The sequence below is a fragment of the Egretta garzetta genome, unplaced genomic scaffold (assembly GCF_000687185.1).
Source record: "Egretta garzetta isolate BGI_Z169 unplaced genomic scaffold, ASM68718v1 scaffold55, whole genome shotgun sequence".
Lineage (NCBI taxonomy): Eukaryota > Metazoa > Chordata > Aves > Pelecaniformes > Ardeidae > Egretta > Egretta garzetta.
In genome coordinates, this window is record NW_009259863.1 from 85,129 (window position 1) to 111,074 (window position 25,946).

At 39.0% G+C, this 25,946-nt stretch overlaps 1 protein-coding gene across 1 annotated transcript in view; it reads left to right on the forward strand.

Annotated features, from left to right (window-relative positions):
• The window catches only part of COL9A1 (collagen type IX alpha 1 chain), a 77,344-nt gene that overhangs the window by 38,689 nt on the left and 12,709 nt on the right, over positions 1 to 25,946 (forward strand). Inside the window, exons 21-31 of the mRNA XM_009640071.2 lie at positions 1,787 to 1,840; positions 3,263 to 3,316; positions 3,957 to 4,010; positions 4,194 to 4,247; positions 4,365 to 4,418; positions 4,641 to 4,694; positions 5,816 to 5,860; positions 6,651 to 6,704; positions 6,809 to 6,862; positions 16,250 to 16,303; positions 17,058 to 17,129. Coding sequence (XP_009638366.1) covers positions 1,787 to 1,840; positions 3,263 to 3,316; positions 3,957 to 4,010; positions 4,194 to 4,247; positions 4,365 to 4,418; positions 4,641 to 4,694; positions 5,816 to 5,860; positions 6,651 to 6,704; positions 6,809 to 6,862; positions 16,250 to 16,303; positions 17,058 to 17,129 — 603 coding nt within the window. The remainder of the gene's footprint in view (positions 1 to 1,786; positions 1,841 to 3,262; positions 3,317 to 3,956; positions 4,011 to 4,193; positions 4,248 to 4,364; positions 4,419 to 4,640; positions 4,695 to 5,815; positions 5,861 to 6,650; positions 6,705 to 6,808; positions 6,863 to 16,249; positions 16,304 to 17,057; positions 17,130 to 25,946) is intronic.

A 25,946-nucleotide genomic window follows, 5' to 3' on the forward strand; every position in this document is an offset into this window, starting at 1 on the left:
CTTTTTTTTTTTTTTTCTTCAGTTTTTTTCCCTTTTGCATGCCAAGGAAGTAGCCTTCAACCACACTTATGATTTTGGAATTATTTTCTTGTCCTGACTTCTTGTCACCTGACTTCTTTGTTCTGGCACATACTTCCTCAACTTGTTTCCTTGTGAGGAGCTGCTCTTATAGTTACCACAGCCGAATAGGAAACAGAATAAAAGAGTCATTCTAAGTGAAAGAAATAGACATAGACCTTAGGCATAACACATTTAATTTCTATAGTTTATTTTCTGATGGGGTCTTATGCTTTCTTCCTAGGTGTGAAACTATTGCTTTAATGCCATTGGTGTCCAGATGTGATACACTAGCTTACCTTGATGCACATGTCATCCAAATCCTAAATTACAGAATTCTCTATAAACATAAGACAACATAAATCTCTGGATCAGGATTAGAGAAAGAATAGAGACTAAGTAAAGGAAAGGGTGTAATCCTTCCTATGTCTGATGCTGAAGAAAGTATCCCTGGGGCCCTGGTGCAGAGAAAGTACTTGTGTGAGATGCAGCTTCTGCTGTCTGAAGAGCCAAACTCAGTTTGATAAAGTTCTTCTATCACTGTGAATTAACACAGTAGAATTAAAAAACAGTTAGAGATTGACTTGACCCTTTTTTTAAATGCATTACTCATTTCGCTGTTTTACCAGTTGATGACCTTACAAACAAGCTTTAAAATAATTGTTTCCTATTAAAATGTAGGATTAGTAATATGCAGAAAGTAATGCCAGATAGACAACCTATGGAAAAGAGCATAGACAATGCTTTAGAGGGAAGGTGGAGAGGCTGTAGACTGTTGTATTTTCTTCTGTTTCTTACGTAAATGAATATAAGTTTCAGATCCATAGAAGGGATTAGGAATTTGGTATCCACAGCAGCACCTGCAATCTAACACTTTTATATAATGCGTTGACAAGAAGACTTGCATTACATAACCACCTCTGGGAAAGGTGTTGCTTTTGATAGAAAGTAGCGGGCACGACAGAGGCCCTACTTCCATCTCTGACCCTGGAACAAGGATTAGCCTGGAGGTCTCTCCCTTGTTCGGCTGCTGTAGTCACTGTTACATTAATCATGCTTTTTCTCGTGTTTTGGGCTGACAAGGCTTTAAATGTTCTGTGCAAGACTCCATCTAGCTTCATTAGGATGAGGAAAGGGCTTCCCATCAGGAGTCTGGGCAAGGAGCAGGTTTGCCTATGCTGCATTGTCGTGCCTGTAACACAGTTAACACAGTTATGCATTCTTCTTGCAGGACAAACATATTACGGCTGGGGGTTTGGTCTCTCTGCAGAGAGGAGACCTGTCATGTAGTTTAAGCTTCTCAGGAATAGGAAAAAATTGAAGCCGAATTTTCCATGAGACTGTATTTTGAGAGGAGGTGGTGATAGTTATGATGCATCCTGCTGTACTAGCATGTCTGCTCGGTCCAGTCTCTCAAGTGTGGTAGGCATATAAACTTACCACATGTATTCTCAAAAAAACATGCCCAATTTTGTCTACTTCTAGAGTTCTATAAAGTCTGATGGTGCCTTTCTCCTGCATCCATCCTATACCTCACTTAAGACAATTTAGCACTTTTGCAAAAATAAATATTGTAATGCAGAAGTAGCTGGATTTTTCCTTTTATATTAAGAAAGGAGTAAAATAAGTATAAAGAAAGCATGTAGAACCCTTGAGTCTTCTGTCTGAAAAACAAGACAGTTCTGATGAAAAGATATAAGCATAATTTGAATATACTTTTCATTTTTAGGGCATCCTAGGTGTCAGAGGTATAACTGGTATCATGGGACCTAAAGGTACCAAAGTGAGTATTAACCTTTCTTTCCATAAAATGGCTTGGATATAAAAAAATTGACACTCCTGAATGTTTTTAAAGCTTATTTAAATTTCTCCTTTTTTCCCCCTGCGTGTTCTCACTCCTGCCTACTCTCTCTGTATTTCCATAGCTACTGTACTTCTGACTAGAAAGAAAGGCAGCTTGGTCCTTCTGATTAATGAAGTGCATGTACTCTTCACACCTTTCCCTGTGATCCTAGGATTTATAGTAGTTCGGCATGTATGCAAGCATGTAGTTAGCAAGATAGCAAGTTATAGCAGCTATAAACTATGGCATGTTTTATTTAAAGCTAAAATTTACTAAGTAGTCCCTCCTGTGATTTACATCTTCCTGAAGCCTTTTACTTCCACTGTCCCAGTTTTTGTCAGCGTTTTTATTGAGAGTTTGTTCATTCTCCATTCTTTCTGCTTCTTGCATCCTTTGTGTCTTAAATAGCTTCCAGTGGGATTCATGTTTATATGGGCTCTGACTTAGCTGGGTAATTTTTCTGCTGTTCATCAAAGTGATTTTAATTGTTATTTCAAAATTGACTGTTAGATTTCTATTTTTATGACCTTTCTAAATCTATGTGGTAAAATTTTCTGGAAGGAATAAAATGTAGCAATCATGCCATTTTTTCCTTCTCCAGAAATGAAGTTATGGAAACCTTATTCTGTGATCATCTATGTTCAGAAACAACGTCAAATTTGTACTGATTATTAATGTTCTCATGAGTGATCCTTCCTAACCTCTCAGACACATTTGTGAAGCTATTACTGTCTTTGCTTTTCTGGCCTTCTTTATATCTTCTAATTCTTCATGGTTATTTGCCTACGTTTTTGTGCTGTTTTATCTATTTGAAATATTTACTATGCCTGCTTGACAAAGGAGTTCCTTATTCTCTGTAAATATTTTTGAAAACATTTTTTTTTTTCCTCACCATTTAAAATTACCTTCAGGGTAGGAATTGCACAGTTGCCTTGAAACCTACGTGATAAAAATAGCTGCCTGCACTTGATTATTTCTATTCACATTTTGGTCCTATTCTATTATGTGGTTAAGGATATAGTATTATTAAGGATGATGCAGGCATTTTCTGAAGTAGCATGAAAAGGTCTACCTATCTGGTATGGTTTTTTGGAGAATGAACTAGATGTCACTTTTTGAATTACATTTTTCCATAGTTATAAAATATTGGCTTTCATAACTCCACAAAAAACCAAGATAGATTAAAAGTTTACTAAAATTCTTTGGTTTTGTTTTTGTTTTGGTTTTTTTTTTGAAGTTAGAGCTATAAAAAACCCCTCAGCTGTAGAGAAGTTGCAGCTCCCTGCAAACCAGGAGGGAGCATAAGCTGTTAGTGTTTCAGCGCTTCATTTTAATGTCTTGTGTTATCTATCTGTTTTGTAGGGAGCTCGTGGACTTGATGGTGATCCTGGTCCCCAAGGTCTTCCTGGTGCACCTGTAAGTAGAGAGTGTGTTAGCCAAATGCTTCTTATGGTCTACCCAGTTAGATATGAAGTCCTGAAACTTTGTGGCTGTGAATAAGAAAAACCTCTTCAATCAATTCCATTGATTCCCCACAGATGAAGAAATGACAGTGATGTCAAGTCTCTTACTCTCCCCAAGGAATTATGGGGTAGATGAACACATTTGCGCCTCTTAGTATGCTATTGTTACCTCTTCATTCTGAGTGCTACTGTGCATTAGGGTGGCTTGGAATTTTTCAGGTTCTAACCTGGAAAATATTCATTCATTAGAACAAAACCTGTACAGGGCAATTTGTGACCCTGCCCGCAACCCCCAGCTGGAATTTATGTTTGGAATAGCCAGTAACTGTATGGGTTGAAGAACTGAGTGCAACATCCTTTGCTTAGGCACTCCTGGATTCCTAGGGGATGGCTTGAGCTATGTTTTTTAAAATGTAGCTGTTGGCTGCAGTTTTAAGAAACTACATTTTTAAATGTAGTATGAGTTTAAGATGTCTGCTTTAACCAAGTGTGAATTGTACTGTTGTTGATTTACTGGAAGTTTTAGCTGGTAATACAAGTAAGCTTATTCTGGTTTTATTGCTAAAATAATCTTTTTTTTTTTTTCCTTGTAGGGGGATCAAGGACAGAGAGGTCCACTGGGAGAGGCAGGTCCGAAGGGAGAAAGGGTGAGCACAGACAAATTTCAACTCATGTTGACTTGCAAACACTGTTTACTTATAGCATATAAACATACAGCATAATTGGTAGTCTCAAAGTAATGCATATCTGAATGAGTATGTGTTGAAATGCTTTGCATCTGTCATTCCAATGTGTTTATTTTAATTTTTTAAAATTATTATTATTCTTAGGGCCCTCAAGGTACAAGAGGGATAAATGGTCTCCCTGGGCCTAAAGGAGAGTCTGTATGTATATTTAATTTCTTCATTTGCTTCATGTCATGCTAATTTGTATATCAGAGTGCTTGGGCAAAATCTCTCCAACAATACATTAATTTTTTTTTCTTTTTTTTTTCTTTCAAGGGCTTGCCAGGAGTTGATGGCCGGGAAGGGATCCCTGGAATGCCTGGAGCAAAAGTAAGGCACAGCTAGCATATATCTGAGCTTTGGTAGTGCCCTAGATTTGTTCACTCATTTGTGGCTTTTTATTATGCTGCTGCCTGTGGCTTTATGCATATTATTAGGGTAATTGAATGAACTTTCCCATCCTACAGATTCAAAAGTACTCCACCTCTGTGTTCCAGAAATAAAATTTTCCCTTTTGTTTGATTTGCATAAATTACTTAAAATGTTTTTCAGGGTGAACCAGGAAAACCCGGAGCTCCAGGTGATGCAGGGCTTCAGGGTCTGCCAGTAAGTATCTGATATTCTACCTTTGAAAGTTAGGCTCAGTTCAAACCACAGAAAGGCCATATATAGGTTTGTTCGATGCTGGTGATGGAGCAATTTAAGTGAAAACCTAAGCAAGAGGCCCAGGAAGAGTATGTGTAATGCAAGGGGAAATTCTGCTCTGTGTACCCAAGACTCTGCACAAAAGCCTAAATCTCCTCGTGATGCTGTGGTGCAGAAGTCGGTCTTACAAAACATTTGTGGCCAGCATGCAATTCTTTTCGGTTTTCTCATATCTGAGACCCTGAGGATATTATGGTGTGACCCCACAATTAGAGCTGATAATCGTTGTATTGACCAGTGCCAAACCTGTTCCCAGGGTGAGCTGGAAGAACCAACCTTCTAGTCTAACATATCTTAGATGAACAATCATCTCCTTTTGATATTCTGCTGGCTCAGAACATCTGGAATGCATCATGCTCATACTTCTTTCTGCAGGGGGTGGGGAGAGGGGGCAGTTTTCTAGTGTATCCCCTGTGGTGAAGTTACAGGGAATCAGTAGTGCTTTATGGACTCTTTTAGAAGGTAATCCTCGCACATTAACTCAGCAAGTTTGAAAACTGTGCCAACTGTCAGAAGCTAAATAGAAACTTCCTTGAAACACTGTGCTATAGGAGTAATTGCTGTGAGGATATAGTAAAGGAGCTGTATTAAAACAGAATTGGAAGTAAATTTGTAATATAAAGTGAGCTCTTAAGCTTGGAAGAAAATTTGGTGAAAGCATACTTCCTATGAGCTGTTGCACAGAGGTGAGGAAGGGATAAAATGTATAAAAAAGTATCTGTTAAACTCTCTATCTCCAGTCTCGGAATACCAGGACCAAGAATCTATTTCTAGTCTAAGCCAGAAAAATCCACAACTCCTCACTTTTCCCGGCTCCTTTTGCCAGTTTACGAAGTAGGAATAATACTGCTTATCTCTTACTTTGTAAATAGAAAGAATTCAGGCTTGGTCCATTATTGGATAAAAGTGCTTCAATATCAAGTAAAAGGACTAGAAATATCTTAACATGAGAAAGATGTTTTTTAACACCATTCCCAATCCCCCTAACAACAAATAAACACTGTAAATGTTATTTCTTTCAGGGTTTACCAGGCTCTCCAGGTGTGAAAGGCGTTCCTGGCCCAAAGGTAAGTCACACTGAGTGTTGACTTTCTTATAATACTGTATTTGTGCTTATCAAGTTCTGAAGTATTCAGTGAAATTATATTAACTTTCTGTTGTGGTAAGAGACAAGCCTTTGGCTGAAAGAATTAAATATACTGTTTTATCAATTCTAGTCCTTTGCTTTTTTATAGTTCTTTTGCTACATGATGTGGTTTTCGTTATTCCAGACAATAAATAATACCTAAAAAAGGCCATTTCCTTTTAAATTTGTGGAAGTAATTGCTAGAGGAGACATGTGACATGGGTACCTCACTACAGTTTGAAATGAGGGATATCATAATAAGAATAATATTTACAGCTGTTCTAAGTTGATTTAATCATAGAGATTCTCATCCCTATTTAAGTACCACCAGATTGCAGCATCAGTTCCAATTAAGTTTACAGAAGTATTGTATGACTGAGGTTGCGGAATGTTTCAGACAATAATGTTTGAGATTAGTTTTAAGTAATTGAAACATAAAACTAGATTCTGAAATTACATGGAACGGTGTTATCCTTCTGTGATTTGAGAGCAGGAATCAAGTCTACTTGGGATTTGTCAGTATGTAAACAACAAAAGAACTGAAATCTGACTTTTGAAAAATTAAATAGAAGGAATTAGGTGACAGTTAAGCAAAAACCAAAATAAAGGTAGAAGTTAAAAAATTAATACAGGCTGATGTTTTTAGACCTTATTGATTTCCTTATTTTTTATTTTAAAATGGAACAGTAAACTGTTGGCTTGGCTAATATTTTTCATCTTTTGTCCAACAGGGTAATAGAGGTCCCCCTGGGGTGCCAGGTTTGATGGGAAATTCTGGTAAACAGGTAAGATCATTAATCTTATTCAAAAGATCTAGGAAAATGAGAAGTTTTGCATTGTGCAAAAAAATCACTTCAAATTTGTTGCGTTCTCCCTATCCCCAAAACAGGGTGAACAGGGGCCAGAGGGAGAAGCAGGTCCAACAGGACCCCGGGGACCACCAGTAAGTATTGAATAAATTTCTAAGTGCGCATATGTAATATTGAAGTGTCTCAAGTTATGGTTGCTGAAGCTAACCATGAGATAAAAATACTACTCAGCACAAGTCCTAATTTTTAAGGTAAATACTAGGTGTTCTTTTACTTCACCTTCTGTACCAGGTGGATGTGCATCATCACATAGAGAAATCCAGAGGCATGTGTCCTATGACTGTTTCTGGCTTTGGTGATAAATTAAATTTTAAACCTTTGTTTATATTCTTCTGGTCTTCATTTTTTAAATATGCTGAGTAAAAGCCCAAGCAGAGAGAATGAGGGTGGTTTGTGACAAAATGCTGAAACCAAACTCCTGTTCTTCCACTGCAACAGTCAGCTCCCCACAACTGGTGTTGAAAAGCTTAAATTCACTAGCTGTCAGTAGATCACTTGCTCTTTTCTTCGCCTCTTAAAGAAGCTTGTGCTGTATATTACAAGTTTTAGCTGTATATTACAAGGTTTTTAACTTTGGACTAAATATCCAGAACATGAATTTTTTTACCTAGGACCTATTTCTAATGCATGTAGTGTGAACGGTGTGGCAAGGTATGAAGGAAAGGTAGCTGTCTGTCCTACCTAGTAAAGAAAATTGCTAGAGACTGTCCTCAGCCCCCTTGGTCAACTGCCATGGCATGGCTTGTCTTCATACTGCTAAACTCCCTTTACACAGCCTCGTGTCTAAGAGCAGGCTGTCAATCAGTCAAATTGCCTATTGGGAACAGTTTTTTGCCTGTGTTCCCAAAACTCTTCTTGGGTATTACCTCGGAAAGTCCAGTTTGCCTGAGACAAAAGCATGCTAACCATTGATCATGAATGATGGTGAGATGCTGCTCAGACCTGTGCCTTGGCTCTTTCTGGTTAGTATTATGAATGTAGCTATAGTGATGTGAAGTATAGTATTTACTTGGGAACACTGATGTTGTAGTTTCTTTCACTGGAGATTTTCCTTAACACTAGAAAGTTTCAGAAGACTGCAGAAATCATTGCTGGGCTGGTGGCTCACTGCAGGAAATAAATGTGCTAAGGAAAGTGAACTGATGGCACTTGCTAAGGCTCAGTGTTGAAGACAAAGGACAGCTGTTCCTGAGGCATGCTTGGGGTACTAGAGAGTCTGCTGGGTGCAGATTCCAATTCCCTCTAGGGTGGACCTGGCATGGATTGAAGTTACATAAGGCTGATCTAATTTCCCTTCTGCGAGGGATAAGAGGGTCAGTGAGTTGAAGAAAATTTTCACATACCAAAATTCAGTCTGACAGCATTGTCAAGGCTCCAGGCTCTGTAACCAATTGATTTTTCAAGCTTTTGTCTTGCCACTGATACCCTAGGGATACTTTCCTGGAATTTTCTGAGCTTCTGCTATCATACAGGGACATAAGAGCTTTACTCATGCAATTGTAGGGTTATCCTCATACGGGGCTTAGAGACAGGGATATATTTGTAAGGGTAGTTCATGGGTCAGGAATATCTTCTCTGAATTAACTCTTAAATGTACAGCAGCAGTCAGCCAAGTAACAGATTTCATTTTCTTTTGTTTTCTTCTGTGAGTTGCAATTATTATGTACTAGATGCATTAATTCATGAGGTCACATTTATTTTATACTGGATTTTTGCATAAGTGCTGTATCCACAGCTGCCTATGAATGATATAAAAAGGGGATTATATGACCATATATACTTATTAGGATGGAATATAGGTATCTTCAGCCTCCCATATATCCAGCTTGCAAACTTTTATTTTTGTTGTTTGTGTTTAAAAGCATTGGGTGCACTAGAAAACGTTTTCAGCCCTATTCTTCTTGAGCTGATATTTTGTACACTTGTAACAGGAATAAGAATTATAATTGAATTGGACCAAAGTAATTGCCCATTCTGATAATGCACTGTAATCTGCTAAACTATGCTTTTAATCCTTTCAATGTGAGCACGAATTTACAAAATCAGCAATCCATAGAACAGGAGTTGACATGAAAGGTTAATTATTAGTAACCCTGTAGTCTCACAGAAATACTTAATGCAGATTAAATACAATGATTTTTCTGTTTATCACTCTACAGACCAGCAAGACATCTGGATATCTTGCCTTTACTTTCTCTGTTTTACAAAGTGCACTCATTTTGGAAAACATGAGAACAATAGAACAAAAGCATAGAAAGAAAAAAACTTTTGGTCAATACAAAATGGAGAAAGGAAGTAAATTATTGATAATAAAGTAAGTTTGCATGTAGAACATTAAACAGTAATTTACTTCTCATCTATAGTTCCTTTAAAACTATAGGGAGCCTTGAATAATAACTATGTTTATCTTCCTTCTGCTCAAGATTACAGGCAGCATATGACTGGAATGGCTTTCTGTTTTCTTTTTGGGAACACTGGAAAAAACATTATTTCTACACAAAAAACTAGAATGATCAGGACTTTTTTGTTCAGGAAGGATACAGGGTTGGAGTATTGAAACTCAGTGAGCTTTGGTCCAGGTTGAGTTTGTATTTACTTTAAGGGCAGAATGAAGAGTGTTTTCTCTTTCTTCTGTGGCATGTACATGTAGCAGAAATATTTGAGCCTCAGCTTTTAGGACTCTGCCCTTACATTTCGAGGAAAAACAAAATCTGCTGGTTAAATAATTCTACATGCCATGATTTTCAAACTTCTAAAAGGAGAAATTTTGAAAATAAGTTGAGAAAAACTTTTATAGTTGCTCTAAAGAGAATTTTTCTTGTGAATATTTTTGTATCTTTTTCATATTTTGAAATTTTCTCACAACTTTAATATTTGATAGTTTTTGACCAAAGTTTTATAACCAAACACTTTCAAAGCATGAGGATTTTATGGTTACTATTCAGGTATTTTTCTCATCCCTTTCCTTCCTATTTTGAATTATCCTCTTTAGCACTCACCTCAGTTATTTTCTTTCTTCTTTACCCTTTGTTCCATTTCACTCCTGGTAATAGAAGACTCAGGTAGCAGTCAAGAGGGGCTGGACTTCTTCCTTGGAGTTGGAAAAAAACCTTGATGTTTTGCAGGATATGGAGAACTTTAGTCCCTTAATGTATGTAAATGCAGCAGCCACGTGAGACATCCTCTTCACTGTCCCAGTCCCTTAATGTATTGCTGCATGGCAGCAGCCACGTGAGACATCCTCTTCACTGTCCCATGTCACTTGCCCCTGTTCTTTCTGTCACTACTGGGGAAAGACAGCGTGGCTGGTAGCTCCAGGAGGGCCAGAACTGTAGAGGAAAGGACCTCAGTGAAGGTTTGTGGGGTGATAACAAGGCTGACTCTGCCAATATGGACAGCAGGCAGGTATCTGCACTAGGGAAAAATAACACACCTACATTTGTGTTATATTAAAAATTGCCTGACTTTTCAGCTTTAGCGACTTGCAAAAGACATCTTTTTGAGAGGAAATTTTCACTTCAACTAGCATGTAGTTTTTTGAGGAGCTGCACAATGGAGTGCTATTAAGCAATGATCAGTGACTCCGTGGGACAAGTTAATACTTCTGTGCTGTTTATCAAATAGCCTGTAGCGTCCTCTGGCATAAACCATGTTATTTCCATCTTATTTTCATTATTAAACAACTGTTGGAATGTAGTTGGAACAGTATTGTTACCAAGCAGCAGATTCAAATTTTTTCCTTTTGGAAGTCTGTAAACATTTACAATTTCACCGTGAAGATATTAAATGTTTGAAAACAAGATAACTAGCTCTAATTAAAAATAGGCAAATTCATGTGTTGGGAGACTCTTACCTCACTGCTGACAAATCCCTCTAGGAGGAAATTACTTTCAAAGGTACCATTTTAGTCTATCATTGCTTTTCCTTAAAAAACTTACATTGGTACCTGAGCAGAAAAAAAAGTTTTATTTTTGTTTATTTAGTTTACTATTCATCTGTTCAGTAAAACAGAAAAACAACAGGAGCAGCATGGAAGTTTTGTCTTTTGTTTCTAAATCAAGCATATTCTCCATTCCACTCTAATTGTTTTGTTGGTTAACATTATGTTTGCTTCACAGTGGGACAGACAATCCAAGTAATTACCAAACTCATTTGTGATTTAAACCTTTCTAAGCCAGTCATCATGGCAGGTGGCCTAAAGGAAGCAATTCTCAAACATCAGAGTGTCATTCCTAATCAGTGGAATTTAGCCATGCTCCCTAAGCTGCTTAGCCATTTTCTTTCATATTTGTTGAGATTTAGTATGATTTAATTTTTCATATTGTGTCTGCAGAAAATACTGACACCTCCCCCTGCTTTTTGATTCCTTGTTTTTCTTCAGGTATTTAACCTTTAAATTGTTAACATTTGGAGAAAATTTATCATCCTGTGATTTTGCAAGTGAAAAGAGAGCTTGGAACATTTTAAGTGACCGCTTAACGTGAAGTTCAATACTTGCCTAGCAAATTGAGCAAACTCAATTTGTATGCGGGCCAGCATATATATGTTGTTAAGGATTGAGGACGCAATACATGTTTTCCTAACCTTAGCAACAGAGGTTAAGTATCTAGCTGCCTCAGATTTGATACCGTAGCCCCTCTGAGAGACTTCTGAGGGGCCCTGGTTGGTTGGGCTGACTTGGTCTCCGGAGGTCTCTTTGTCTCTCTGCTCATTATAAAGAGGGAGCCTGGAGACTACCTTGGATTTGGTACTAAAACGTCAGACAACCTGAAGTTAGATGAGAATTCTGTTTTCAGCATCATGAATTACTTTCAGCTGAATAACTTTCTGAGTCTTTAAAGATATTTTTGTCTTACCTACCGTGAAATGTGTCTTTGGTTACCCTAACAATTGTAACTACAATCTAGCTTTTCTATCCTATTCTTTTTACATGACTCCAGCTGTAGTAGTGGGTCATTTTCCATAGTTGGTATTGGTGTAGTGATATTGGTATTGTGGTAGGATGAAATGTCCTTGCCTCCGTTTATATATGTTTAGGTATTAGTGTGCATGTTTTGTATATATAGTTTCAGAGGTGTTCCACCAGTGGTGAGTCATAGTTTACATTTAAATCACAGCTAAATGGGTTAGCATTTGCAGAGTCAAAAGAACAAAGTGGATTTCCATCCTACCAGGTATGCTTTTTATCCAGAAAACCTAAGCCTCTAGATGGATGTAACTAAACTTTCTGACCTTGCACAATTCTGCAGCGTGGTTTGGACACTTACAGACTATGTATCCCAGCCAAACATGATTAATATCTCCAAGTCTCTCCAGTTCTCATACTATCCATCCCTGTCTTTCTAAACTGCATGATCAGATTCCTGTCCACTACCTCACATTTTACCCCTCCACCTCCAACAACAGCTTCCTTTGACTTCTGGGCATGCTAGACCTCTGGATGTCAGCAGATAGCCTAATGTTGGTGGCTTCTAGCCAGTATAGACAGTAACCTGGGTAAAAAATTGCACTTGTTATGGAGTTAGTGTCCTAAAGCTGTCTTAGACATCAGTTAACACTATAGATACAGCTAGTATGGAAGGTCTCTGTCCTTCATACCTGGCCACAGCATCACCCTTGAAGGGAATGGCAGCTATTGGGCTGCTGCTTGTGCCCAAAGCATGATACAGTGAAGAGTACATTTCATGCTACACCTATCTCTTACCATTATCCTGAGCAGTACAATTTGATTATTACTCTGAGAAAGGTGCAAAGGTGCATTTAAAATCTAAGAGAAAGTTGCTGTATATTTACTCTTCTAGAAAATAATACTTTATATTTTTGGATGCTTTTTAGTACTGTACGGAAGGTCAAAGGAAGAGTCCTGTTGATGCTTCCATGGATAAATCCTTGCACTTAAATTAATAATTCCTCTGAGATTTTGGATGAAAAAAAGATTATAAGTTAAATTCTCGCAAGTATATAATTGACAAATGGGTTACATTTTGCAAAAGACTTTGAAACACTAAGTTTAAAAATGTTCATTCCAAAATGTACTTTGTGTATTCCTTGATATTCTTCAGATTTAATTCTCTATGGCACTGCTATTGAATATACTAAAATTGGTATGACAGATATTATAAAAACAAAATTCTTAAATAGAGGAGAGTTTATTACAGTATACACTGTCAAGAGATTCTAATTAGTGTTTCAATTATCTGGCCAGCTAAGTGAGATGCAAATTACCGAGGGAATATTCTCATTCTTATCATTGTTCTACTCAATTGATCAACAGGAATTCAATAAACCAGTGAAAGAAACTGTTTTAGCATGAAAATGCATTCTGTCACTGCTTGTGGGAGTTCTACAGAAGAATCAAGTTTTCAAAATTTCAGTAAGGATGAAAACTATCCCAGACAACCTAAAGGAAGGTCTACTGTAAATCCTGTATTGTCCCCTTATGTGTGTTACATTCAAAGGCTAAATATAGATCTTACAGAACTGTGAGAGAGACATTAAATCTTCATTTAAATGTATTCAGTGGTCCTACAATCCTACCTTGGAACAAAGGGAAGGTGGATTTTGGTGTAACCACAGTCTGTGGAACCATCAGCTGCGGAAGGGCTGCATCCTGGTATTGTTCGGTACTGCGGTGCTGTACTGCCATTTCACACCCTGCTGTTTCACATGTATGTGCCTTGCCATCCTCTGGGAGAATGACCCAAGCAGTACTCACATGCTGAGCAATAGTATACTTAACAGAAATCAATTATCGATACTGTTAAAGTACTGGAGCAGTCCTGGACTTGCTTTTGGTCCACACTGTCTTGACTGAAACAATCTCTAGGGAGTGGCCAAGCTTTGGAAAACTTCAGGGGCCTTTTGCAGTGATAGTCTGCATGCTGCCTCCCTTCATTGTAGGCCAGGAAATTTTACCAGTGTGGGTGCAGGTCAGTCTGTCCCAGCTCACTCTAGAGTAGCTACTTTCCCTCTTCAAGCATTCCACCTCTAGGAAAAGTAGGAATTTTGAAATGTGTCAAAAGTACATAAAACATACAGATTCTAGTCCCTTTTTTTGTTAAACCCAGGGCAACATGCCCATTGATTTGTGAGTGGCCTGCAATTACGGACTGTGTTATATATAGGGCTGCTGTGTAAGAAAGGTAGGCTGAGGACATGGCCAAGCTACCTTCTGTTCTGATTATTGCCTATGAGTAACTTGGAACACAGAGGAAGGTTTCATCTGACCAAGTGCAGATGTCAACACCTGAACCAGTTATTACAGAAACCCTCTTATAGGCTGTGGGGAAAATGTAGATGCTTCTAGGACATGACTTGTGAAGCATTTTAAGTGTTTACATGAGGACATTAAATGCCTTTTTGTCTTCAGCCCCATATGAAGGGAACCAAGAGTAACTAGCTCGATGTAAAGCCTGTCTCAGGGCCATTTCAGTCAGGTATAACTTGGAGGAGGCTTTACAGTCTTTTAAGTTATGCCATGGGCCACTGGGATTCCTGATTGTTCTTTGGGTTACAGTTCCCCTCTTACTTGCTAAAACACAACTCCCGCAGATCTTGCAGTGGTGGCCCTTAGTTTGAAGTAATCTGTCCATACAGACATAATGTCAGTGTTTACAGGAAATGCCATCCTTTTGTATTCCAGTCTTCTGTATACTAACTTTCTTTTTTATCACCTTAGAAAAGCATTGGTGTTTGAAAAAGTGCCTGTAGTGTGTATTTGACAAAAGAATTTTTTTCATTTGGAATATTTTTCTTGCATTCTGTATGACCAGCAGAACCTTTGATGTGCTTAAGAGGTTTATTACATGACTTAAACTCTATGGAAAGTGACATTGCTTTTGTTGTATTAGCTGTATAGTAATCAGACATGAATGTTATGACATATACAAGGAGACTAATTTCTAATACTGATCATAATTTTAATCATTCTCTTCCCTGCAACAGAAATGTAGTAGTATTCCAGGTCAGAGATGTAGAACAGAGTTATGTCATTAAATAACAGGTTTTCAGAAAGGTTAATGTATCTTCTGGGTTGTAAGATGAAGGTGATTTAGGGGGCTTTTTTTATTTTTTAATTTTTTTATAACATAAGAAAGCTTCTAGAAATTATGCAAAGTGCTTTAAAAGAGTAGTGATTTTAACACTATAGGATATTTTGAAGGAAATGAATGGAAAAGTCTGTTTATGTTCGGTTCTCTGATCTCTCCAGGATACCTAATTATTTTTTGAATTATAGAGTTAGTTTTCCTAAGCTTGTGTGAGAAGCTGTCATTGCATTTATGACCTGGTGTAAAAGGCCATGTCTGCCATCTCCTTTTGTTGTTCAGTATGTCACAATATTTCATGGGATTTTTTTTATTATGAAGAAAATACACGTATTTAAAATTATCTATTGCATACAGCACTAGAATGCTTAGATCTGCTTTTATTCAAAATTTTCTATAACAAGTTATCTACTTGCATATCTAATAACTTCAATTCTTGATATTTTATGATCTTAAATTCTATGTTGTGCTTTTATAGCAAGTACCCCTTATGTATTCACGCAGTGGAAGCAAGAAAAGTGTCTCAAGTGAGACTTAGGCTTGTGTTGGGACAGTGTTTGAATTTCTCTGTGTAGGTATATATCTGTTCAGGTGAGAGTAAATGTACAAAACTTATTGAGCTGTTCTGCAAGGTTTAATCATAAGAGACAAAACCTTTTGAGAAAGGTACTTTAGTTCAAAAATTGTTTAAAATCTTCGAAAATTTGACTCAGTGTCAGGCTTACCCAGAGTATATATTCAAATGGTTGCACTAAAAGTTGGGGTTATAACACTAATGTGAATATGATGATCTGAATGGATAAATGTATTTGAAGTGAAGATATAAAGTAAAAATCCAGTAAAAAGCATACTTACACTTACCACTATTATGTGATTTTTAAAGATTATGCTTCCCTGTAACAGTTTAGACTTTTTTTTTTCATCTAAATGAGTTTTTTAAACATGATATTTGCACACACTTTTCACATTTTTCCATTGTTCATATAGGATCATGGGCTTTTAAGTATGTGGTCATGTGGGAGTTCAGTTGATGAAACTAAACAAAAGCCTAAAGCTAAGCATGCGCATCAGAGTTTGTCTTAGTAAAGTAAATGTGCTTGTGACAGGTAACTCTCAGGTTTGATTCCATGAAGGGGACTTGATTGTGCATAATCAGTCAGCAGAATTGATTAATTTAATCATTTAATGACAACTAAATATTGTATGATATTGTTAACTAAAAAAGTTTACATTTCTCTGGAATTCTCACTATTTTTAATGCATGTGATACTTTTGCACTAATAAACAGAAGTCTTGATTAAAGCCAACTGCTAAGTAGTGTAATTCACTAAACATTAAGGAAAAAAAAATCATACTTTATTCCCTGTTCACAGGAAATATTTCAGGAAGTAATGGTGTCCTTCTATTTCCTATAAGGGTAGCAGAGGGGAGCCAGGTCCTGCGGGTCCTCCAGGTTTACCAGGGAAATGGGTAAGCAGTTTATTTACATATTCAGTGCTCATGTTTACTTTCAAGGAGCTATGGTATCATCTGGAACTACACTTACCCATTTATCTATGCAGGGAACTGAAAATAACGTTGAAACGAGTGATTGTCAAGTTTCTTTTTCAGTCCTCTGTGACTGTGCTAATATTAGCAAATGCTGTTTTAAAGTATATGGAGATGTGTGGGACTTTTTCTTCTGTTTAAAAAAACATAAATCCTGTGATGTGCAAAGTTGAGTTGCGCACTCCTGTGTGGGCTGTGTGTACTTGGGGAACGGGAGCAGTGAAAGACTGGCTTTCTGCTAACAGCTCTGTGAATGGAGCAGATTATGAATGCCACCTTTTACCAGTGCTCCAGCAGTATTTACACAGTAACAGTCAGAAGCATAGCTGGGGAGGTTTTGGCTGAAAGAGGCTGCTGTTACAGAGGAATGCACAAATTACAGAGTACAAGATCTTAGGAAGCATTTTTAAGAGAACCATACTGTTGTCGAAGCACTGGAGGGTGTAAAGCCCTGTAAGCCATTTCTATTGTGTTTGCCGGCAATAAAATAATAATATAATGCTCTTTAAATGGCTGTATTTTGAATAAGCTCTATTTTCATTAGGTAATTGTCTTTCATCAGGTTAGGACTGTTCTGGGAATAAGATTCCGCCCCATCTGCTTGTCAGGGTATGACCCTTAGTTGTTCATTCTAAAACAGATTGGGTAAGTTTACACCCTTGCCTTATTTTCACAGGGTCCCCAGGGTGATATTGGACTTCCTGGACTGCCAGGTCCTCCAGGCCTGCCTGGTGGTAAGGGTGACCGGGTAAGAAATGCACTCATACATACAGACAGTTTGATGTCAGGAGTAAATACAATAGTTTGAGCATTTTTTGCGGTTTTTACATGAATTAATGTCTGGTTTCTTGTTTTGTGTGTAGATCTATTAACTGCTTGAAAGCAGTGCTCTAGATGCCCATTTACTACTTGTAGCTCATAAAGTGTAGAGGAAAATTCTTGACAGTGTTACTTAAGGGACTGAAATAAGATTTCTGGAGTAAGTATTTCCTTTTTTTGGAGTTTGAATCATTTAAGGTCCTAAATCATGTTGCAAATTATTGACGTGGCCAGATCTGAAATTGTAAGTCAGGTTCCGTGGCCACTAAAGACCTTTGGAACTTCAGCCCTGGTCTATAGTAGATACAATGTCTTTTACATACGTCTTAGGACCTGCTATGGAAATGCACAGGCTAATGCAGCTGTTTAGACACTTATATGTACATGCACAATTACAGGATAGAAGTACCTCTTCTATTTTTTTGTTAGGAGGGAAGAACTGGGCCCTGGAGATCTCGCATACCTGCAGAAGGTATCGCGTTGCTGAGTAAATGTCAGTGAAGACGATATATATCTACAAGAAAATATGTTCCTTATCTTCTCTTGCTTATAGGAGGCTACAGAGGATGGAATTCACTCACCAAATTCAGACATCTTTGTTACAGAAATCATAGAATAGAATAGAAGAGAAATAGTCAGTTCTACACTGTGTTTTGTCCTTCTTACTTGAGACGTCTACTTCAGTATTGAATGATTTGCACTTTTGAATTGCCTCTTACTTTCCACTGACAATCAAGGAAGTATAGAACTGTTAGTGAGACATGGGTATCACTGCTTTAGACGTCTTTAGCTGAACAGAGGAATCCTGCCCCTGGTATGCTCCCAGCACACAGCGTAGAGTGACTAGGTAGGGCTTGCAGTTGTTTTTGGCAGTTTTTGAAAACTGCTCAGGTCCTTAAAACCAAGTTTCTAAGTAAGTCTTTATTGTCATTGAGGTATTTCTCATGTGTTTGGGCGTTTTTTTGTTGTTTTGTTTCGTTTTGTTTTTAATGCTGAGATCAGGAACATATGTTTCTAGTCAAATGCAAGTATTGACATAAAGCAGTCTCTTTTTATTAGATTGGTAATGATTCATAATTTAGAATTCTCCAGAGAGAAATTGAAGGTACCTGAGGAAGAAAATCTGGAAGGAAAATAACTAGTATTTGTTGCAGCACTGACAATCTCCCTCCAAAGATGCGTGATTTTCCTCATCTACCGCATAAAGGGTCTGGACTTCTAGGATAAAAGCAGAATGTACATGCTGTAAACAGACCCAGTGAGATGCAGGCTACACCCAGGAGGTTTCTGTTTATGTAACTGGCAGATAACAGTATCTATGCCTGCAGCTTTTTTTTAAATCCTAGAGTTGGCTTGATGTCCTCTGCAAATATCTTAAAGTCCAAAAAGCTATGCTAGAATTGATCTCATCCTGCGATTGCTTTTTAGCTTTCCTGTTTTGAGACAAGTGTCAACTGGATCCACTCGTATCCTTGATTAATTTTTTTTTTTCTTCAGTTACATAAAGGCTGGAGTGAATTTTCTGGGGAAGACTTAACATGGCTGCAGCTTTGCCAGTAGCACTGATCTGCAGCATGTATTCCATATAAAAATAAATTGTTATCAAATTCAAAGCTCCAGTTGATGTTGGTGAGCATCCAAGGATAGTTTCCCACCAGTGATGTTCTCCATCTTTTTTTTCACTCTTTGTAGGACATGGTCTATCTTCTCTGCATCATGATAGATGGTAATCAGGGTTCTTTATTGTTTTGAATTCGTTTTAGCAATTGACACAGGTCATCATGTTGCAACAGTTTTCTTACCAATGTGAGATTCATTCCAATGGGGGTAGGTAATAAATCTTGGTATAATGTATAGATAGATTGTAACAATTCGTGGGTGGTGACAGGAGCTGAATACGAATGACAAACATTTTCTTCAGTATCAAGGCAAATGTCTTGGGCCTTAATGGTACTTCACAAATAAATCCTTGTTCCTATACAACACATGTCACATCAACAGTTTGCCACTTGTTCCCATTTTGTTGGGCCCATTCTCTGTGTTCTAATGGGTAGAGTACAGTTCCATTGTGATTTAATCCCAGCACAATGATTGGGTATATGGTGTATACCGAAGCATTGCATATTGTTAAAATAACGCTTTACTGTTGGTGCACTCATAAGTGAGATTGACTAGATACACCAAGACTGCAAACCCTTTTCAAATGGAGTCACATTTTCCCAAATTACCTTTCAAATCTCAGTGGGCAAGGTGCCCTCATCACCTTCCCTTATAATTGCCGCTACAGTAGATTGCACCATAGCTGAGCTTGGATACAGCTAAAGGCTAGAGGGACATTGCCTCTACAATTAATTGGTGGTCCTTCTCCTTAGTTCTTTCCCGTTTAGGCAATATATAAGATAAGAGTCGTTGACTAGTTCCCAGTGCCAGCGAAGAAGATCGAAATGGATGTTCTAATTTATGCAAATAACTCATTACCAACCTTAATTTTTTTGCTAAAACTTCAGCATCTATGCTGGTTAATACTCCTAATCCTGTTCTTAAGACACCAGTCACATCTCTCCCTTGTTTGTTTTGGAGAGGTGAAGGTTCGCATGTGCAACCATACCAACCATGCTTTATAGGATTTATTTAGGAATGGTGAGCAGGTAGGTTTAATTGCAGAGACTATAACCTGTATGGATAGCTCCACTCTTCTGAGGGACTATGATGGATTAAATAGCACTTGTTGCTGGCCTGTATATTTAATAGCATGGGGTCCGATTTCAGAAATCAGCGTATATGTAGTTTGGTCAGTAGTGGGAGCAATAAAATAGGGAGTAGGTTAACAGGCAGTATGGGTATAGTGCCAACATATATATATGTTGGTATAGTGTCAGGCCTGGTAATAGGTGTTAGTGTGACCTTTAAGGATAGTCCATTTCCGTTATCTTCCCCTGTATCTGTCCACAGGCATACTGCTTCTACAGTTGTGTCATTAAAGAGGAAACTAATTATACTGGGGCATGAGAAACAGTTTGCTCTGCCTTTGATTGAGTTTGATTTGTCCTTTTGATGACTATGTAGATGTTTCCCTTTGAATAATTTGTTACTTTACATTCAATAGAGATTTTTGCCACCTGGTGTAGCAGAAATAAGGTGACTTTTATTTGCTTTTACCATTGTGTGATTACCAGTGATTGTCCTTGTTAGATTTTTGTCTTGGTTTTCCCAATATTCCTGTATTCCCATAGATTTTTAAACATGTATGCCACAGAATGTACTATAGTTACCATATTGATTATCATAAACAAAAGAATTGGAAGTTTCCATTCCGTATGTTGGGCTTGTTGACATGTGAACCGAATTTCATCCGTGCTGGTGATGATTACTTCTGTGAGAAGGAAAAGCAGTCTTCTGATGGTTAACCTGATCTCCAGGGTGGGTGTGCTGGTATCATTCCTGGTATCGATCCTGAAAACAAAAAACCAATACAAGTCCCAGGGGGATTTTTCTGGACTGGTTACCCCTTCTAGTTAGTGGCTAGGATGTATCCACCCAGCTCTAATATGATGTTTAGCTCCATTGCTATCTTTTGCTTCCCAGGCCAACGGGCCGTGGGGTTTTGTTAGCATCACTGGGACAGTGCCAATTTGTGGTAAATCTACCATAACGGATTGCCCTGGTCGGAGGGCAGTGGGGTACATGTTTACAACTGATGGAGATGCTTCATAAGGTGCTGACAGAAAGAATGACTGGGCTCCCTCTTAGTCTGCATTGGTTATTCAACTGGTGAACCACTTCAGGCAGTTGAGTATCCCAGTGGGGCTCGTGTGGTTTAAGACTCCTTTTTAATAGACCATTTGCTCTTTCTACTATCCTGTTTGATTTGGGATAGTAGAGGGTATGGAATACCCATTGACATCTTCCTGCTTTGCCCATTTCTGCATTTACTTACTGGAGAAATGTGAGCTGTTGTCACTTTAGATCACATCAGGGGCTGATAGACCTGAAAATGAAGAGGCTAATCCCTGATGGTGTTCTGAAGGTGGCCTTCTGATATCTAATTCCCATAATTATGCCTGAGACAACTTCTACTCCTGTCAGAATATACCGATACCCTGAGGAGGGTTTAAAGGGTCCAATGTAAGAAATTTGCCTTGTTGACCGTAGGGTTTTTTCCTTTATTGAGATGTAGGGGAGGTGCTTTGGCAGGGTGATCCATTTGCAATTTCAGTTTACATTGGGGGGCATCTGTAAGGATGATTTTACATGTTTTCCTGTCTAGAGGCCAACCTTGGCTTTGAGCTGCAAAATAAAGTGCTTCTCGGCCTGTGTGGCCTAATTTCTGATGCAACCATGCTCCCGTTGGTACAATTCGGGGTCTGGCATGTCTTCTGTTTTCATTCTCCTAATTATGGCTAATCCATCTGCTTGTTGGTTCCATTTTGTGGCTGACTGGTCATTTTTTACATGGGCTGTTACCCATCCTAGTTTAAATGGCACTTGTCTAGCTATATATAATAATTGCCAATCTTCAGTTCTCCAAACTGGAGATCTATTTACTTCCCAATTCAGGGCTTCCTACTGACAAAGTCTTTGAGTGGCACCTGCCCACAGGGCATAGGAGTTGACATAGATGACTTTTGCTCCATTTTGTGCTGCTAAAACAACTGCCCTTAATTCTCCTACTTGTGTACTACCTTCACATTCTTCTATTACTTGTTCGCTTGTGGTAAAGTCTAGCGCAGTGGCCTTAGACCACCACCTACTGCTTACTCTCTTTGCTGAGGCATTGCTAAACCAAATGCCTTCAGCTGGTGTTCTCTCAGTGTGGGGAAGTGCATTTAGAATCAGCGAAGCTTTAAATGGCTGGTTTAGTGCTCATGAGTTGGCGTTTATAGGCATTTGTAGTGTGGACGTTTTAGTACACCCTTCAGTCAGTTGTATTTTGTCTGCTACTCCCATCAGGTAGTCATACCAAGGTTGTTCCTGGTGTATTTTCTCCACTTGTTTAACTGCTTGGACTGAAGACAAAAATCCCTTTTCCCACTCAGAATATCTCTGTTCTGTCTCTTTAAGTGCAGCTGAGCTAAACATTAAAGGTCTTTTTAGCTGGTTTGGAATAGATTGCAGTAAGTGCCATGTTCTGCAAAGCCCCATTCTGCTATAATAGGGTCACAGGGATGTACTGGCCCCAGTGACTGATATGTCTTTAATTCCTGTATTAGGGTTTTGACTGCCTCTTCATGTTCTGGCTTCCATTTCCACAGTTTTCCCTTCTTTGTAAAAGTGAGTACAGTGGGTGAGCAACGATAGCAAATCCAGGTACATATTTCCTGCAGTACCCGTAAGCTGTTGTATTTCTTTCCATTTTCGTTCCATTTTACTTAGGGTCTGGTGGAATTGCTGCATTATCTGCAATCCACCAGGTACCTAAAAATTTTACTTCTCTACTTGATCCCTGACATTTTTCAGGTGGAACCTCAACTTCTGCTTTATATAGTGCTTGCCACACTGCTGCTGCCCCTTCCCCCACTCATTCAGGGGAAGTCTCTCTGATCAGAATATCATCTATATATTGGTACAGTTTCCCAAGGAAGTGAGAAGTCTGTAAAAGTTCAAAAACTGCAGCATGAGCAACCAGAGGTGAATGTTTATATGGCTGTGGGAGTCTGTTAAGGGTATATTGTATACATTCCCAAGTGAAAGCAAGTTGCTCTTTATTCTGCTCCTGCAAGGGGACGATAAAGAACATACCTTTCATGTCTTGTACCACGTTCCATGGGTGTGTGGCTGTTTGTGGCATAGCTGTTAAACTTGCAATATTGGGTACTGCAGCCGTTGGCAGAGCTGTGCTGGCATGATCTACTGTCAGGTGCCATCTCCCATCCAGCTTTTGGACTGGCCAGACGGGAATTGTATGGGGAATGGGTTTTGGAAATAATGTACCATTTTTCCAAGTCTGCTATTATGTCAGAAATTCAATTTTGTGCCACAGCAGAAATCAGATACTGTGGTACATTAGTAGTTTGCGAGCTGGGGAGCGCAGGAGCTGTGCAGAGTACATGCACTGTGGCCTCCCAGTTTCTACCAGGGTTGGGGTCTGTAGTTGAACTGGAGGACCACATGCTGCCATCTGGCAAGCACCAGTTTTGTCCAGTCAAAACACTGAAACAGAAAATATTTTCACTGGGCTTTTTAACTGCAAAACCAGTAGATGTCATGCATTTCTTGCCTGGGAGCTATAAATTAAATTTTGTGGTGCTCCATTCACCCCAGTGACTTTAACTCTTCTCCATCTGGGTCGCGCACCCAGCTTCTCTGCCTCCTGTTGTGTTAGTATTGAAATTTGTGCTCTCATATCTATTAGTAATTTCACTAGTTGTTATTGAGGACAAACTGGAATCAAAATCTAAGTGCCCCCTTCATTTAGTGACTTTAATATGGCATAATTTACTGTGGCGGATATTGGGGTATGACCTGTGTGCGCATAGCTTGTACACAGGTGGCTTTCGTGACAGCAGTGGATGGGAATGGATGGGAATTATAGAAGGCTTACCTCATTCCAGGGTGCCTATTCCCCCTGCCCAATAAGCTACCATACAGGTGATAGAATGGGTTTAATTTTCAGATCCAAGGTTTAAGAAGACTCCTGGACCCCAATAACCATTTGCTTCATCTCCACTGAACTTTATTTGGTCATTGCTGCTCAGGCAGACATGCCATGAATATTCAGTTTCACCTGGCTTTCTGCCTTATTTCTCTTGTAAATCTGCCAGTTGCAGTGGATCCCTAAAGGGGGCCTATAGGAAAGATGGGGAAAATCTTTTTAGTAGGGCCAGCTGTGACAGGACAAGGGGTAATGGTTTTAAACTAAAACAGGGTAGGTTTAGACTAGATATAAGGAAGAAATTCTTTACAATGAGGGCGGTGAAACACTGGAACAGGTTGCCCAGAGAGGTAGTGGAGGCCCCATCCCTGGAAACATTCACGGTCAGGCTGGACGGGGCTCTGAGCAACCTGATCTAGTTAGCGATGTCCCTGCTCCTGCAGGGGGGTTGGACTAGATGGCCTCTAGGGGTCCCTTCCAACCCAAAACATTCTATGATTCTATGATTCTATATCACAGAGCACCACCTGGAGGCCATTCAGAGTGTTTGCTTTAGTGATGGGTCTAGCCTCATATTCAGGGGTTTCTGAGGGGAGCAGGGGGGGAATATTTTCCTCATTGTCATCATCAGGATCGCCCCAAATATTGCTATCCTGATTCTCTGGGGATACTATTAGTTTCCTAAGTTGCCTGCATGAACATTATCCCAACCTTTTCTTCCTAATTTTGTTTTTTTCTCCTTTTCTTCCTGTAACTGCTTCTGTAGCTGCTCTTTTTGTAAGGACAGTAATAACTCATCTGCCTTCCTGCCTTTTATTTCTTCTCTTAGATCTTATTTCCTCCTATTACTATGTTTCCTATACTGACAGGTGGCTTCTAGGCAGGTGCCTAACATCTTACAAATCATTTCCTTTCCTTTACCATCTTTAGCATTTCCTCTTGCTAATTTTAATTGTCCTTTGATGGCACCCTAGTCATGCCAATGTTCACGAGCCCATTCTAATGAGCATTTGGGTCTCAGACTTATTCCATGCCTCTGTAAGTAATCAGTGATACTACTGTCCGTCCTGCTGACTAGGCCAAGTTGTCACAGGGGGGATTTAGACTGATTAAAGAACCACTGCCAAGGTACCAGCAAAAGTAGTTTTATTGAAATGTGATGTTGTAAAAGTGAGACTTAACAAGGTTCGATGGCAAGGTTCACTCTATTACTGCGGAGGATATAACAATGGTTCAAAGTTATCAACACAAAATCTTAATGCACTATAATGCAAGGTTATGTGTGATATCAGCCACTTACTGAAGATCTGCAGCTGGTAAGGGGTCTCTCAGCTTCAAGGATTAACCTTGAGAGGCGTCCCAGCTCAAGGGGAGATCACCACCATGCAGCCAGCCACTTAGCAGGGAGAGATCGAAAAAGGCTTTCAGGCTGTCATATTTATGGAATAAAGTGGCTGGCTTATAGTGAAATTACATGCGATGGAAAAGGTAAGCACAAGACTCCTTGTACCCACAACTTACTTTGTTCCTTGACAAATGAGTCTTGGCAGACCCACCTGCTATTCCTGTGCTAATTGCATGGTCGGTCTTCCAGTTTCCAAGGCCATATTCATCAGTGCTTAACCATGTTACCCTGTTCCTGTGTGGGTTTTCAGAGAACAGGTTGGCAGTAGAGAAGTTCTTGGCCTAGGCCTTTACTTCTTTTGGAGCCTGAACCAGACCGCCACTATTCTGTTTATTTTAGTGAATTAACCAGCACCAGGCCAAGACCTTGGCACTGGAACATGATCCTTTATACTGATAAATAGTTAGTGTAACCCCTGGTGTATTTTTGGCTGATGCTGACTGGCACTTTCACAAACAATTCCTGGGCATGGTTTGAGAGGGATGTTTACAGATAAGCAGTCAAAAAAAGTGGTTATTTTCCTATTTTTTTTTTTGACATCTTACCCTGTTGTCACCACTGAAATTTCGGGAGTCAATGTAGAATAGATTCAGATAGTTTCAGCTGTGATTTTCATGTTTGCTAATACAATACTCTGCTCTGGTGAGACCTCACCTGGAGTACTGCATCCAGCTCTGGAGCCCTCAGCACAAGAAGGGCATGGACCTGTTGGAGCAGATCCAGAGGAGGGCCACTAAAATGATCGAAGG